The sequence below is a fragment of the Oncorhynchus nerka genome, linkage group LG19 (assembly GCF_034236695.1).
Source record: "Oncorhynchus nerka isolate Pitt River linkage group LG19, Oner_Uvic_2.0, whole genome shotgun sequence".
Classification (NCBI taxonomy): Eukaryota; Metazoa; Chordata; class Actinopteri; order Salmoniformes; family Salmonidae; genus Oncorhynchus; species Oncorhynchus nerka.
Genome location: NC_088414.1, coordinates 18,333,235 through 18,347,479, shown reverse-complemented (window position 1 = coordinate 18,347,479; position 14,245 = coordinate 18,333,235). Strand labels below are relative to the sequence as shown.

The following is a 14,245-nucleotide window of genomic DNA, read 5'->3' as shown; positions in this document are numbered from 1 at the left end:
AGGGGATTCGATTAATCTGGCCGGGTAAACGTATGAGGCACCGGTTGAAAGTAAATTGCATTCGTTCGTGAGCCCAGGTGTCCAGTTCAAAGCAGGCGAAATTGGTTAAAAACATACGGGATGTGGCCCTACAACAGAAGTGATATAGGCCTAATTAATCACGTGCAGTAATGAGTAGGATTCTGTGTTTTCACATGCAAAAGTGAATGCTTTTGATAACGTCCCCCAATGAAAACTAGTTTGAAAATTTAAACAGATGTATGTTTCTGGACTATGCACCATGCTGCTTTGTTGACAACACAACCGAGCTGTGCAGATTAGGCTAGTGTTCGATTTGAGAAGGGAGTGCCTCCCTCAACATGTTTTCATGAGTCCAAAACCAGATGAAGATATATCAATGGCAGCCATTGCAAGTGTACCCATTAGTTTAACAGTCAAATTGGCAGGTAAAGAGGTTCCAAAACCCTTCAATGGATTATATGTCTATGGCCACAACAAGCCGTTCTATATTTGGCCCGCATGCTGCCCAAATTGTGTCCCTGCCGACTAGGAATACAGTATCTGCTTGTTTTATACCACAGCTATGTTTTTTTTAAAACTATTGATAATCTGTGGGGGAAAAATATGCTCTCTGGTGTATTTTGAACATTGTGAGCAGGCTCCTGTGGTTGATTGCAGTAAAATAATATATATTTTTCACCACCTTCCGGAGACACCTGAAACCCCACCTCTTTAAGGAATACCTAGGATAGGATAAAGTAATCCCTCTCACCCCCCCCCCCCCTTAAAAGATTTAGATGCACTATTGTAAAGTGGCTGTTCCACTGGATGTCATAAGGTGAATGCACCAATTTGTAAGTCGCTCTGGATAAGAGCGTCTGCTAAATGACTTAAATGTAAATGTTTTTACTATAGCTGTACTTTTTTTCAGACTACGGCTCCCTACAAAATCCTGCATTAGTCCGGTCCATAAACGGGTGCCCCGCGGCTCAGCATAATCGAATCCACCACTCTGTGGCATCGTGAAAGCGCCACCAGCTGGTAAATATTTAACATAACAGGCAAGACCACAATTTCGGAGAAGTTGTTTACGCATTTTACGCACAAAAATTACATACCCTACAGTTCAGTCGTGAAAAGAAACCTTTGTCATAATTTACACCCGTTGACAATTGTCCTGAATTATTTTACGGAACCGCCTTTCGAGATTGTGCAAGTTGTTTTTCTTGTTCGTCTGTAAGTAGTCTATGACCTCTTCAATGTCCGCTCTCACAGACGCACATGTGGTGGCTATGGGGCATGTAAGGCCCATCCATTGATTTAGGACCCTATTTCCATTTATATTTTCCTCGCAGTATGGATTGAAGAGTTCAATGAAGTGGAATACTCACTTTTACCTATTCAATGTTAGGTTATAAGGAGGGGATGAGTCCATATTTTTGAACCCCCAGTCTCACCTACTAGAGTGGGCATAGCTGGCACACTGAAGTGCACTCACAACTGCAAGACAAACATTTAGCAGGAAGTGTATACCATGTGTATTTTGTTCATACAACTTGAAATGATTTCCATGTTTTTCTATGTTGGTTGGTTGGTTGAGGGATTATGTTATTGAAAGTAACATATGGTTTTGACTTTTTTCCCTTTACCAAACAAATCACAGTAGCTGTGGTAAGTCTATGTCTAGGTTACTCAAATTACGGTAGATGGAATACATTCTCCTCTCATGGCACTCAGCCCTGGGAGAGGTTCTATTATCTAAAAGATAGGGTCTAAAGATGTATTCCTTCACAAATCTGCCCCACTGTTCAGAGTCTTTATCTCATTGGCTCTAGAGAGAGAGTGTTTGGCATGTGAGCCCCTGACTCAACTCATTCTCTGAAGTCTGTCAAGTGAGACTCCCTACCCTTGTCACAATGTTCGTAATAATGGTCGGACCAAGGCGCAGCGAATGTAGAGTTCCACATGCTTTATTAATAGTGAAACTTAACAAAACAATAAACAAACCGTGACTACAGAGGTGCAAAGTGCTCCAAACAATATCCCATAACACACAGGTGGAAAAAAATGCTACTTAAATATGATCCCCCACTAGAGACAACGATAGCCAGCTGCCTCTAATTGGGAATCATACCAATACACCAACATAGAAAATACAAACTAGAACCCCACATAGAAAATATAAACTAGACTAAACCCCTAGTCATGCCCTGACCTACTCTACCATAGAAAATAAAGGCTTTCTATGGTCAGGACGTGACAACCCTCCATGCACATGCTCTTATAAATAGACAGTCTCTCTCGCTCTAACAAAGTTTGGAATTGAAAGCTTGAAATTCTTCTCAAAATGTGGTCTTCCATGTTGATCCTGTGATTATGCTACCTGGTCTCATGCCTTTTTAGGTTTTCACTTGAATGTGGGGGAAACAGGGACTTACCCTTTCACGAGGTGCTTTGAAAGCCTACATTTAAAACTTTTGGTCAGTATTGCACTAATAAGCAGTATCACTTTTAATTGGTCAATTTCTCAGTCACTCCAGGGATGCCCCCACCCCCCCTGGCCTGATTGTTGACTGGGCCCAGGGGGAATGACCTGTACTGCAAACCTCCAACACTCAGTTTTCTGAAAGACTGACAGACAGATTCCGAAAATGGCGTCCTTCAGAATTCTGTCAAAATCAGAGCAATTTCATAGAAATATATCTTCAGTGAGAAGACAAAAAGGAGTACTGTCTATGCAGTATGGCAAGGTAGGAACAACTTTATAATTTGAACACAATTTGTGTTATGTGTATAATAAACCTGAACATTAGGTAAAATGTTGTTTATTAATCCAGTATATCAAGCTAGTATTGTATTGCTCCATATACAATGTAACGATTGTGTGCTAAATTGTGACTATTGATACTGTTTAATGGTATGGAACTGTTAGGAACCTCAAATGTTTTATTCTGGTCTCTGAATATGGAAAGATTTTGGACCCCTTCCCTTTTCCACATTTGGTTACATTACAGCCTTATTCTAAAATTGATTAAATATTTTTTTCCCCGTCATCAATCTACACACAATACCCCATAATGACAAAGTGAAAACAGGTTTTTAGAAATTGTTTCACATTAGATTCTTTTCCCAGCTAGCGACTGGAACGAGCTGCAACAAACACTCAAACTGGACAGTTATCTCAATCTCTACATTCAAAGACTCAATCATGGACACTCTTACTGACCGTTGTGGCTGCTTTGTGTGATGTATCGTCTCTACCTTATTGCCCTTTGCTGTTGTATGTGTCCAATAATGTTTGTACCATGTTTTGTGCTGCTACCATGTTGTGTTGCTACCATGTTGTTATGTTGTGTTGCTACCATCCTGTGTCATCATGTGTTGCTGCCTTGCTATGTTGTTGTCTTAGTTCTCTCTTCATGTAGTGCTGTGTTGTCTCGTTGTGATGTGTGTTTTGTCCTATATTTATATTTTTATTTTTAATCCCAGGCCCCAGTCCCCGCAGGAGGCCTTTGCCTTTTTGTAGGCCTTCATTGTAAATAACAATGTGTTCTTAATGGACTTTTCTAGTTAAAAAGGTTAAATATTAAATAAAAAAATACAATTGGAAAGGCACACACCTGTCTATATAAGGTCCCACAGTTGACAGTGCATGTCGGATCAAAAACCAAGCCATGAGGTCAAAGGAATTGTCCGTGGAGCTCCGAGATAGGATTGTGTCGAGGCACAGATCTGGGGAAGGGTACCAAAACATTTATGCAGCATTGAAGGTCCCCAAGAATACAGTGGCCTACATCATTCTTAATGGAAGAAGTTTGGAACCACCAATACTCTTCCTAGAGCTGGCTGCCCGGCCAAACTGAGCAATCGGGAGAAGGGCCTTGGTCAGGGAGGTGACCAAGAATCCGATGGTCACTCTGACAGAGCTCCAGAGTTCCTCTTTGGAGATGGGAGAACCTTCCAGAAGGACAACCATTTCTCCAGCACTCCATCAATCAGGCCTTTTATGGTAGAGTGGCCAGACAAAAAACATTTCTCAGTAAAAGGCTCATGACAGCCCGCTTAGAGTTTGCCTAAAGGCACCTATAGGACTTTAATCCATTTTAGAATAAGGCTGTAACGTAAAAAGTCAAGGGGTCTGAATACTTTCCGAATGCACTGTATGTGGGAGTGTTTTATTTATCTTTTTTTCTTTCTTTACTTACCTACACACACACACACACACACACACACTCACACACCTTTTTTTCGCACTATTGGTTAGAGCCTGTAAGTAAGCATTTCACTGTAAGGTCTACACCTGTTGTATTCTCCGCACGTGACAAAGAAACTTGATTTGAGTGCTATAATACTGTGGATGGGTCACTCAGAGTTCTTATGGATGAGAACTGTCTAAGTGGAGAGCATTAGAATAAATCAAGTAGGAAACCTACAAGATTTTTTACACGTTTTTATTCTAGAATGAATCCTAGTCCATGAGAGAAAGGCACAGTGCTACATGAATCACTTTGAATTAACCATTTTTGACACAACTCTAACATACCTTTTTCCCCTGACAAAATGGGGGCACGAAATAACAACATGCAAATTTGTATCAATTTCATTGAGGGGGATTGAACTAACTATATTGATTCACTGGTAAAAATCCAGGTTTACTGTGATGTCCTTGTCCAAATTATCATGTGGTTATTTCAGTGTGTTCCTCACCCTCGGGTGTGTGGCTGTTGCTTCTCCACCTCCTGCCCCAGGGATGCCCGCTTCTTTACCGACCCCACAGAGGCAGTGAAAGACATCCCAGATGGCTCCACTCTACTAGTCGGAGGTAGCATACTGTACCTACTCTCAGGCCTTTTTCATCACATAGTTATGCTTTAGTCAAATGTCAAATTCAAACGTTTTGCGTTTCAAACCTCATAAATATCTTCTGCTTCTGGGAAAACAATATGTCATATTTGTTTAAGCGCTAATCATTAACATTCCATGTTCGCGTTTGTACATTAGTTTGGGTAATGTATAGGATAATTCAGAGTTTAATGTATTCTTCTGAATGTTTTCCAGGGTTTGGTTTGTGTGGAATACCCGAGAATCTGATTGGGAGTTTATTGAAGACTGGAGTGAAAGGTATCACTGCAGTCAGCAACAACGCTGGGTAATTAGGCAACTACACAATGAGTGTGTGTGCGAGTGCCTTTGAGTATATTTGTTTTTGTGCATGTGTTGTATGTATCTAAGCAAGATAGAAATGTGTTTGTGTTATTCTCGTGTGGATAAATCTCTCGTGTGTGTGTGCAGTGTGGATAATTTTGGTCTTGGTCTGCTGCTGAGGACCAAGCAGATCAAGCGGATGATTTCCTCCTACGTTGGGGAGAATGCAGAGTTTGAGAGACAGTACCTTTCAGGGGAACTGGAGGTGGAGCTAACGCCTCAGGTTAGACTCGAATGACTGTGTGTCACTCTAAAGTATTTTCTCCATCTGGTTTGTAATGAAAAATGGATTTGCCTGTCATTCTCGCTATAACACGTTTGTTATAACATTTTTGTATCTTGTTATAGCCTACGTGTTAGATCGTGTTATGACTTTCTTATACCATACATCTACTGAAGGGTACCCTGGCAGAGAGGGTACGTGCCGGCGGTGCTGGGGTCCCTGCCTTCTTCACGCCTACTGGGTATGGCACACTGATCCAGGAGGGAGGCTCACCCATCAAATACAACACAGACGGCAGTGTGGCCATCGCTAGCAAGAAGAGAGAGGTATGCAAAAACACACACACATATATTCATATTGAACCTTTATTTACCCAGAATAATTTACTTTTTTTTCCCCAAGAAAGACCGGGTAATATTAGAGAGATCGAGGTGGACACTATGAGGTCAGCTCAGCTTTTACTCCTGACCCTGACACGTGATGTCATTATCTCACAGGTGAGGGAGTTCAATGGCATCCACTATGTCATGGAGAGAGCCATCACAGGGGACTTTGCTTTGATCAAGGCCTGGAAAGCTGATCGAGCCGGTAACATTGTGTTCAGGTGAGGTTGGCTGATTTTTCAACAACAATCATAAGAACGTGTTATATTCAAACTCCACAAGAGGTCAGCATTTCCTAGCATGATGTTGCGCTTCTGCTAGTGCTAACATTCAAAATCAATTACAACGGACAACGACTGTCACTGTGAATGATTATATAGTTAATGCACTGACTCTACTTAGCATATCAGCATACAATAAACAGTTCATGATACTGTCTTTGTCTTTCTATAGAAAAACAGCACGGAACTTCAACCAGCCCATGTGTAAAGCAGCTAAAGTCACCGTAGTGGAGGTTAGCATGTCAATGAACCAGTTTCAATTAACAGCTTGTTCAACTATCATGTGTGGCCTAAGAGTTTACTGAACCTTACACCTGACTTTTAAACCCAAACTGGGTCTTCGGTTACTACTGTCTTAGGTAGAAGAGATTGTAGATGTGGGGACCTTTGCTCCAGAAGATATCCATGTCCCCAGCATCTATGTTGACAGGATTGTGAAGGGGGCAGTCTATGAGAAGAGGATAGAGGTAAGCCTGCCTGTCTGTGTCTGTCAGTCTGTTGGTGGCAGGTAACTTGGAATCGGTTGTTTTCTCTGTACTATTGATTGGCAATAATCCCTATTCACTGTGCAGAAGAGAACGGTCCAGAAAGGCTCTATGGAGACACCCAAACCCAAGAGGAAGGCAGACCTGCTCCGAGAGAGGATCATCAGGAGGGCAGCACTGGAGTTCCAGGATGGGATGTATGGTATCCTTTACACAGGATCAGGGCCGGAGGGAACAGTGTGGATTGATATTGAAACGTGAGGTACATATAGGGCTATGGCGGTCACAAAAATTCCTCAGACGGTAATTGTCAAGCAAATAAATGGTCGGTCTCACGGTAATTGACAGTTAATTAACAAACACATTTAGCATCTCCTGGCTTGCACACAGCCTACAAGCCACTGATGCAGACCTTTGGAACATCTACATTTGGAAAAAGTCTAATAAATCCATGTAATATAGCCTATACCTTCACAATAAATCCATTCTTTATTTTAGACAGTTCTAAAGAAACATGATATGAAGAAAATGTGGTCTATTTCAGAAGAACAGAATAGCATACTCTGAGTTGTCCTTATGGTAGGTCCTGATCTGGCTATTCCATATGGCTGTGGGCTACGCTAGTTCATTTAGCAGACAAGATTTGCTTAGAATTCCGTGGCATTATTTTATAGTATGAAGAATACAATTGAACATAGCTGGATTACATTGAAAGGATATTTTCTCCAAACGATTCAGGGAGTGTGCACATGCGGCTATTCTGTGTTGAGCGGTTAACAAAGAAATGGGTATCTATATGCTTAATTTTGAAAGCTCATGACCTCTGCTCTGTTTATTTGTGCAGGCTGTTCACACTTCAGTCTCTCATTCACAATTTGACAATGCCTTGAATTTCCCGGCGTCATCCCCTTTGTGGCCGTAATGCATCCTAAAACAATCCATGCCTTTTGTGGCCGTAATGCATCCTAAAACAATCCATGCCTTTTGTGGCCAGAGGCCGTTGTGCCCTTCTCCCTGAGTGCTGCGTGCTCTTCTCCCTGAGTGCTGCATGCTCCGAAGCACCTCTCACTCACATGGCTCTCCATCACTGATCGGGTCTTTCATACAGGCTACAAGTGAAGACAGACACATCGGGGACGCAACTGTGCACATCCTTATCCAATTCTGAGATTCATATTGGAATAACTGTCCACATTTACTTTTCGGCAGCCAACAAGATGAGAAAGGCCTAACTAACAGCAAAAGCACTAGCCTATGTCAATTGACTATCCCCCATAGTACAAATGTTGACCTATTCTGTGTGAGAAATAAATATTCCAAAGATAGTCTGGAACAGCTGTAAAATGCAATAGATTCCAAATAAATACAATAAGAAATTACACAATGTGGTGGACCAAACAGATCAGAATGTGGCAGAAAATGTTGATAAACTATTAGGCTATTTCTTCACATTATAAGCGCAGCAATGCGCACACGGCAGTAGGCTATATGCTCGAATGTTCCATTAGCGCGAAAACACCCTTATCAAAATCAAATGTATCGGTCACATACACGTGTTTAGCAGATGTTATCAGATGTTATCGTGGGTGTAGTGAAATGCTTGTGCTTCTAGCTCCAACAGTGCAGTAATATCTAACAACTAATATCTAACAGTTTCACAACATATACCCCAAAATACATGTAAATCTAAGTAAGGAATGGATTAAGCATATATACATATATGTCAGAGTGACATTGGACTAAGATACAGTGGCGTAGTATAGAATACAGTATGAGATGGGTGACGCAATATTTACACACAATTAAAGTGACTAAGATACCGTAGAATAGTACAGAGTACAGTTTATACATATGAGATGAGTAATGCAAGATACGGAGACATTAAAGTTGCTAGTGATCCATTTCTAAAAGTGGCCAGTGATCCCTAATCTATGTCTATAGGCAGCAGCCTCGGATGTGCTGGAGATGGCTGTTTAACAGTCAGTGGTGTAGTATAGAATACAATACAGTATATACATATGAGATGGGTGATGCAATATGCATTTTGTTTTTAAGTGACTAAGATACCGTAGAAAAATGTGGAGTGTAGTTTATACATATAAGCTGAGTAATGCTAGATACGGAACATTAGTGGCTAGTGATCCATTTCTAAAAGTGACCAGTGATTCCTAATATATATGTATATAGGCAGCCGCCTCTAATATGCTAGTGATGGCTGTTTAGCAGTCTGATGGCCTTGAGATAGAAGCTGTTTTTCAGTCTCTCGGTCCCAGCTTTGATACACCTGTACTGACCTCACCTTCTGGTTGATAGTGGGGTGAACAGGCAGTGGCTCGGGTGGTTGATGTCCTTGATGATCTTTTTTGCCTTCCTATGGCATCGGGTGCTGTAGGTGTCCTGGAGTGCAGGACGTTTGCCCCCGGTGATGCGTTGGGCAGATCGCACCATCAGCTGGAGTTTTGCAGTTGTGGGCGGTGCAGTTGCCTTACGAGGTGGTGATACAACCCGACAGGACACTCTCAATTGTGCATCTGTAAAAGTTTGAGAGGGTTTTAGGTGTTAAGCCAAATTTCTTTAGCCTCCTGCCGTTGAAGAGGCGCTCTTGCGCCTTCTTCACCCAGACGCGCTGTTGCGCCTTCTTCACCACACTGTCTGTGTGGGTGGACATTTTCAGTTTGTCAGTGATGTGTACGCTTTCCACCTTCTCCACTGCGGTCCCTTCGATGTGGATAGGGGGGTGCTCCCGCTACTGTTTCCTGAAGTCCACAATCATCTTCTTAGTTTTGTTGATGTTTAGTGAGAGATTTCCGCAAATGCGATTATGCATATAATGCTTTTATTATACTAAAAAGTGCATTTTTAAGGTAAATTCTTCTCCAAACTTGAAACTCTTTAGTTGTGATTACAAACCTTTTCAAAATTAGGCTACATGAGGTGTGCGTATATGATTCGAAGAAGTTGCAAAAAAAAGCATTGTTTCTTGCCTTAAGCTGGGCATCATTCACAAGTGAAAATATATCATTCACAAGTGATAGGTGAATATTGTCACCCATCAGACTATTCTTGATTTGAATCTTTACATATACTAAATAATATGTTTGAGATTTGTGGACCATTTTATCATGCACCTGTCTCAAAACAGGGGCGGGGGGGGGGGAATACATGTAATCTATGCACTTAAACATCGAATTTAGGACACTTTTTACATTTACATTACATTTACATTTAAGTCATTTAGCAGACGCTCTTATCCAGACCGACTTACAAATTGGTGCGTTCACCTTAAGACATCCAGTGGAACAGCCACTTTACAATAGTGCATCTAAATCTTTTAAGGGGGGAGGGGGTGAGAAGGATTACTTTATCCTATCCTAGGTATTCCTGAAAGAGGTGGGGTTTCAGGTGTCTCCGGAAGGTGGTGATTGACTCCGCTGTCCTGGCGTCGTGAGGGAGTTTGTTCCACCATTGGGGGGCCAGAGCAGCGAACAGTTTTGACTGGGCTGCGCGGGAACTGTACTTCCTCAGTGGTAGGGAGGCGAGCAGGCCAGAGGTGGATGAACGCAGTGCCCTTGTTTGGGTGTAGGGCCTGATCAGAGCCTGGAGGTACTGAGGTGCCGTTCCCCTCACAGCTCCGTAGGCAAGCACCATGGTCTTGTAGCGGATGCGAGCTTCAACTGGAAGCCAGTGGAGAGAGCGGAGGAGCGGGGTGACGTGAGAGAACTTGGGAAGGTTGAACACCAGACGGGCTGCGGCGTTCTGGATGAGTTGTAGGGGTTTAATGGCACAGGCAGGGAGCCCAGCCAACAGCGAGTTGCAGTAATCCAGACGGGAGATGACAAGTGCCTGGATTAGGACCTGCGCTGCTTCCTGTGTGAGGCAGGGTCGTACTCTGCGGATGTTGTAGAGCATGAACCTACAAGAACGGGCCACCGCCTTGATGTTAGTTGAGAACGACAGGGTGTTGTCCAGGATCACGCCAAGGTTCTTAGCGCTCTGGGAGGAGGACACAATGGAGTTGTCAACCGTGATGGCGAGATCATGGAATGGGCAGTCCTTCCCCGGGAGGAAGAGCAGCTCCGTCTTGCCGAGGTTCAGCTTGAGGTGGTGATCCGTCATCCACACTGATGACGGATTTTTCCCGTGGTTCATTTTCATGCCAGCCAGGTAGCTGTGCTGGCAAGATAAACAATGTGCTTAATAGAAGGAAAGTTGGGAAATAAATATAGAAAGCTGAGGCCATCACTCTTGTTTTCTCATGCAATTGCATAGCCTATAGAAATGTTGCGCAACATGAGCTCATGGGCTCACATTAAGTTTTATTATAATGACCATTAGCAGCATCAGAGCTTGGAGCAGCCTAATTACCATGACTAAACATGGAATTTGACTTCCTTCATGACTCATGGCTGCCGGTGTGGCGGTAATATGGTCACCAAACAGCCCTAGGTATATACAATATGTAGACGTGGTGGATGTGATTGGTTATTAATAGGTCCCTTGACTACAGCATCTTCAGCAAACCTTGGTATTGGGATCCCGATGCTGGCCAGCAACTTCATCAACTCTGACATCACTGTGCACCTACAGAGTGAGAATGGACTTCTGGGCCTGGTGAGCCATATTAAACTGTTAGATTTACAGATACAAGTAGAAAGTGCATTCAGGAAAGTGGGCACCCTCTCTTTGACAAAGCCCTGCGTGTGTGTGTCTGTGTCTTTTTGTTGTTTTGTCTGTGAATTATAAAAAGGGTCCTTATCCCACCGAAAGTGAGGTAGACCCAGACCTTATCAATGCAGGTGCGTACAGCAAGCACATACGTCAACACTACACCTACAAAGTTGTAGAAAGTTTTTGGTTGGACATGCTATCCTCAAATCAAAGCTTTCTGGGAACATCTTTCCTGCCCTTTACCCTCCTACCCAGTCTCTGGTTGTGTTATTTAGGTAAAGAGGTTGTAACTGTGGTTCCTGGAGCCGCGTTTTTCTCCAGTGATGAATCATTTGCTATGATCAGGGGGTGAGTGCTCAAACCACCTACTGTACTCCCCGATCTTTAGCTCCGCTAACCGTTGTATCACTTTTTCCTTTGGAGTAGCTGAAGGTAACATGAACCACCTCTACTTTCAGTGGCCACATTGACCTGACCATGTTGGGGGCCATGCAGGTGTCTAAGTATGGGGACCTGGCCAACTGGATGATCCCGGTATGATCATGTCTCTCATCCTGGCCGATCGTAGGAATACGTGTATATAATGTTTCAACATGTGTATGCTCTCTTCATTGACCTCCAAAGGGAAAGATGGTGAAAGGAATGGGAGGGGCTATGGACCTAGTGGCAAGTGCAGGAACCAAAGTGGTGGTGACCATGGAGCATTCTGCTAAGGTACAAAATGACACTACCTCTGGTGCTTCATACATATGGTTTTAGACCTTACTACACTATAGGAGTATACCCTATAGTAAACCTGTTCTCCTTACAAACTTAAGGGGGACAAACACAAAATCCTGGAGAGTTGTACTCTCCCACTGACCGGGAAGCAGTGTGTTGATAGGATCATCACTGAAAAGGTGAGCTTTTTAAATAAAGTTTGGCTTGTCAGCTGCAGGCAGTGTCAATCTCCTCTCCCTGTATGCAGTGGCTTACACTCTCCTCCTCCCCCCCCCCCCCCCCCCCAGGCAGTTTTTGATGTTGACAAGGCCAGCGGCCTCACTCTCATAGAGATCTGGGAGGGGCTGACTCCTGATGACATCAGAGCTTGCACTGGCACAGATTTTGCTGTGAGTTTGACAAACCCATCATAGCTCAGATGAATCATGGAATAACTACTGACTCATTAACTCAACACTGAATGTTCTGTGCTTCCATTATAATGACTCAACTCTGATCACTGTTTGTGTTTCTTGATAGGTGTCCCCAAATCTAAGACCAATGCAGCAGATCTGAACCCAGTGACTCCAAATCTTTCTGCAGTGCACAGAATCCTTCTTTTAACATTCCACGTGACCATAGTGCTACAAATGCATGTACACATCAACTCTGGGAGAGAGGTATAAATAGACGTGCAGACTTGAAGGTATTGACAGTTAAGAGTCAGTCGGCTACAACGTGCCTGTGACTTACAATAGAATCAGCTTGCTGAAGTCTAGGTCTACAATGCAATGACTGGTCATTCCAAGCTGTATATGGTATGATCCATGGCAGATTGTTTTACTCTTAAAATGGCATAACTACATTTGTTTGAGTTTCATCATTTTACAGAGACACTCAAGTGCTAAGTGTTTTTTTTGGTTCAGGATGGGATGATATCAAATTGATTTGTCACATACACATGGTTAGCAGATGTCAATGCGAGTGTAGCGAAATGCTTGTGCTTCTAGTTCCGACAATGCAGTAATAACCAACGAGTAATCTAACAATTCCAAAACTACTACTTTATACACACAAGTGTAAAGGGATAAAGAATATGTACATAAAGATATGAATGAGTGATGGTACAGAACGGCATAGGCAAGATGCAGAAGATGGTATCGAGTACAGTATATACATATGAGATGAGTAATGTAGGGTATGTAAACAAAGTGGCATAGTTTAAAGTGGCTACAGCAGCAGATGGCACAGGGATGTATTGTCTGCATGATATCATACATTATATACACTTGAGAGCATCTGGGGTAGTCAAACTCATACAATGTGTCTAACTTGGGTAAATTCAGCATTGTGACCTTTGCACTAATGGTGCGGGCCAGAGGCTCAACCAGGAAAAACAATTGTTACGCAACCTGTTCCCTACTCAGAAAAGGGGGGTGATGATTTGCTCCTGGGTTCTGTTGGATTGTAAGGCCGGTAGGTAGGATGTGATGGTCTAGGAGGAAGAGAGAAAATACACTGCTCAAAAAAATAAAGGGAACACTTAAACAACACAATGTAACTCCAAGTCAATCACACTTCTGTGAAATCAAACTGTCCACTTAGGAAGCAACACTGATTGACAATAAATTTCACATGCTGTTGTGCAAATGAAATATACAACAGGTGGAAATTATAGGCATTTAGCAAGACACCCCCAATAAAGAAGTGGTTCTGCAGGTGGGACCACAGACCACTTCTCAGTTCCTATGCTTCCTGGCTGATGTTTTGGTCACTTTTGAATGCTGGCGGTGCTTTCACTCTAGTGGTAGTATGAGACGGAGTCTACAACCCACACAACTGGCTCAGGTAGTGCAGCTCATCCAGGATGGCACATCAATGCGAGATGTGACAAGAAGGTTTGCTGTGTCTGTCAGCGTAGTGTCCAGAGCATGGAGGCCCTACCAGGAGACAGGCCAGTACATCAGGAGACGTGGAGGAGCCCGTAGGAGGGCAACAACCCAGCAGCAGGACCGCTACCTCCGCCTTTGTGCAAGTAGGAGCAGGAGGAGCACTGCCAGAGCCCAGCAAAATGACCTCCAGCAGGCCACAAATGTGCATGTGTCTGCTCAAACGGTCAGAAACAGACTCCATGAGGGCCCGACGTCCACAGGTGGGGGTTGTGCTTACAGCCCAACACCGTGCAGGAGGTTTGCCATTTGCCAGAGAACACCAAGATTGGCAAATTCGCCACTGGCGCCCTGTGCTCTTCACAGATGAAAGCAGGTTCACACTGAGCACATGTGACAGACGTGACAGTCT

At 43.2% G+C, this 14,245-nt stretch overlaps 1 protein-coding gene across 2 annotated transcripts; it reads left to right on the top strand.

The window, feature by feature from the left end:
* The first annotated feature begins 2,331 nt into the window (after positions 1-2,331).
* LOC115147012 (succinyl-CoA:3-ketoacid coenzyme A transferase 1, mitochondrial-like) lies at positions 2,332-12,809 on the top strand. Of its 2 annotated transcripts, XM_029689002.2 has the most exons (18): positions 2,332-2,449; positions 2,532-2,750; positions 4,696-4,822; positions 5,059-5,149; positions 5,293-5,428; positions 5,605-5,754; positions 5,926-6,032; positions 6,265-6,325; positions 6,452-6,559; positions 6,665-6,779; positions 11,094-11,188; positions 11,325-11,373; positions 11,521-11,593; positions 11,704-11,779; positions 11,870-11,959; positions 12,064-12,144; positions 12,253-12,354; positions 12,485-12,809. In XM_029689002.2, exons 2-18 carry the CDS (start codon positions 2,652-2,654, stop codon positions 12,518-12,520), a joined length of 1,596 nt encoding a protein of 531 aa, XP_029544862.1. In that variant the 5' UTR covers positions 2,332-2,449; positions 2,532-2,651; the 3' UTR covers positions 12,521-12,809. The 2 variants fall into 2 exon arrangements, with proteins under 2 accessions (XP_029544862.1, XP_029544863.1); XM_029689003.2 differs by lacking the exons at positions 11,325-11,373; positions 11,521-11,593; positions 11,704-11,779.
* Positions 12,810-14,245: the final 1,436 nt, after the last annotated feature.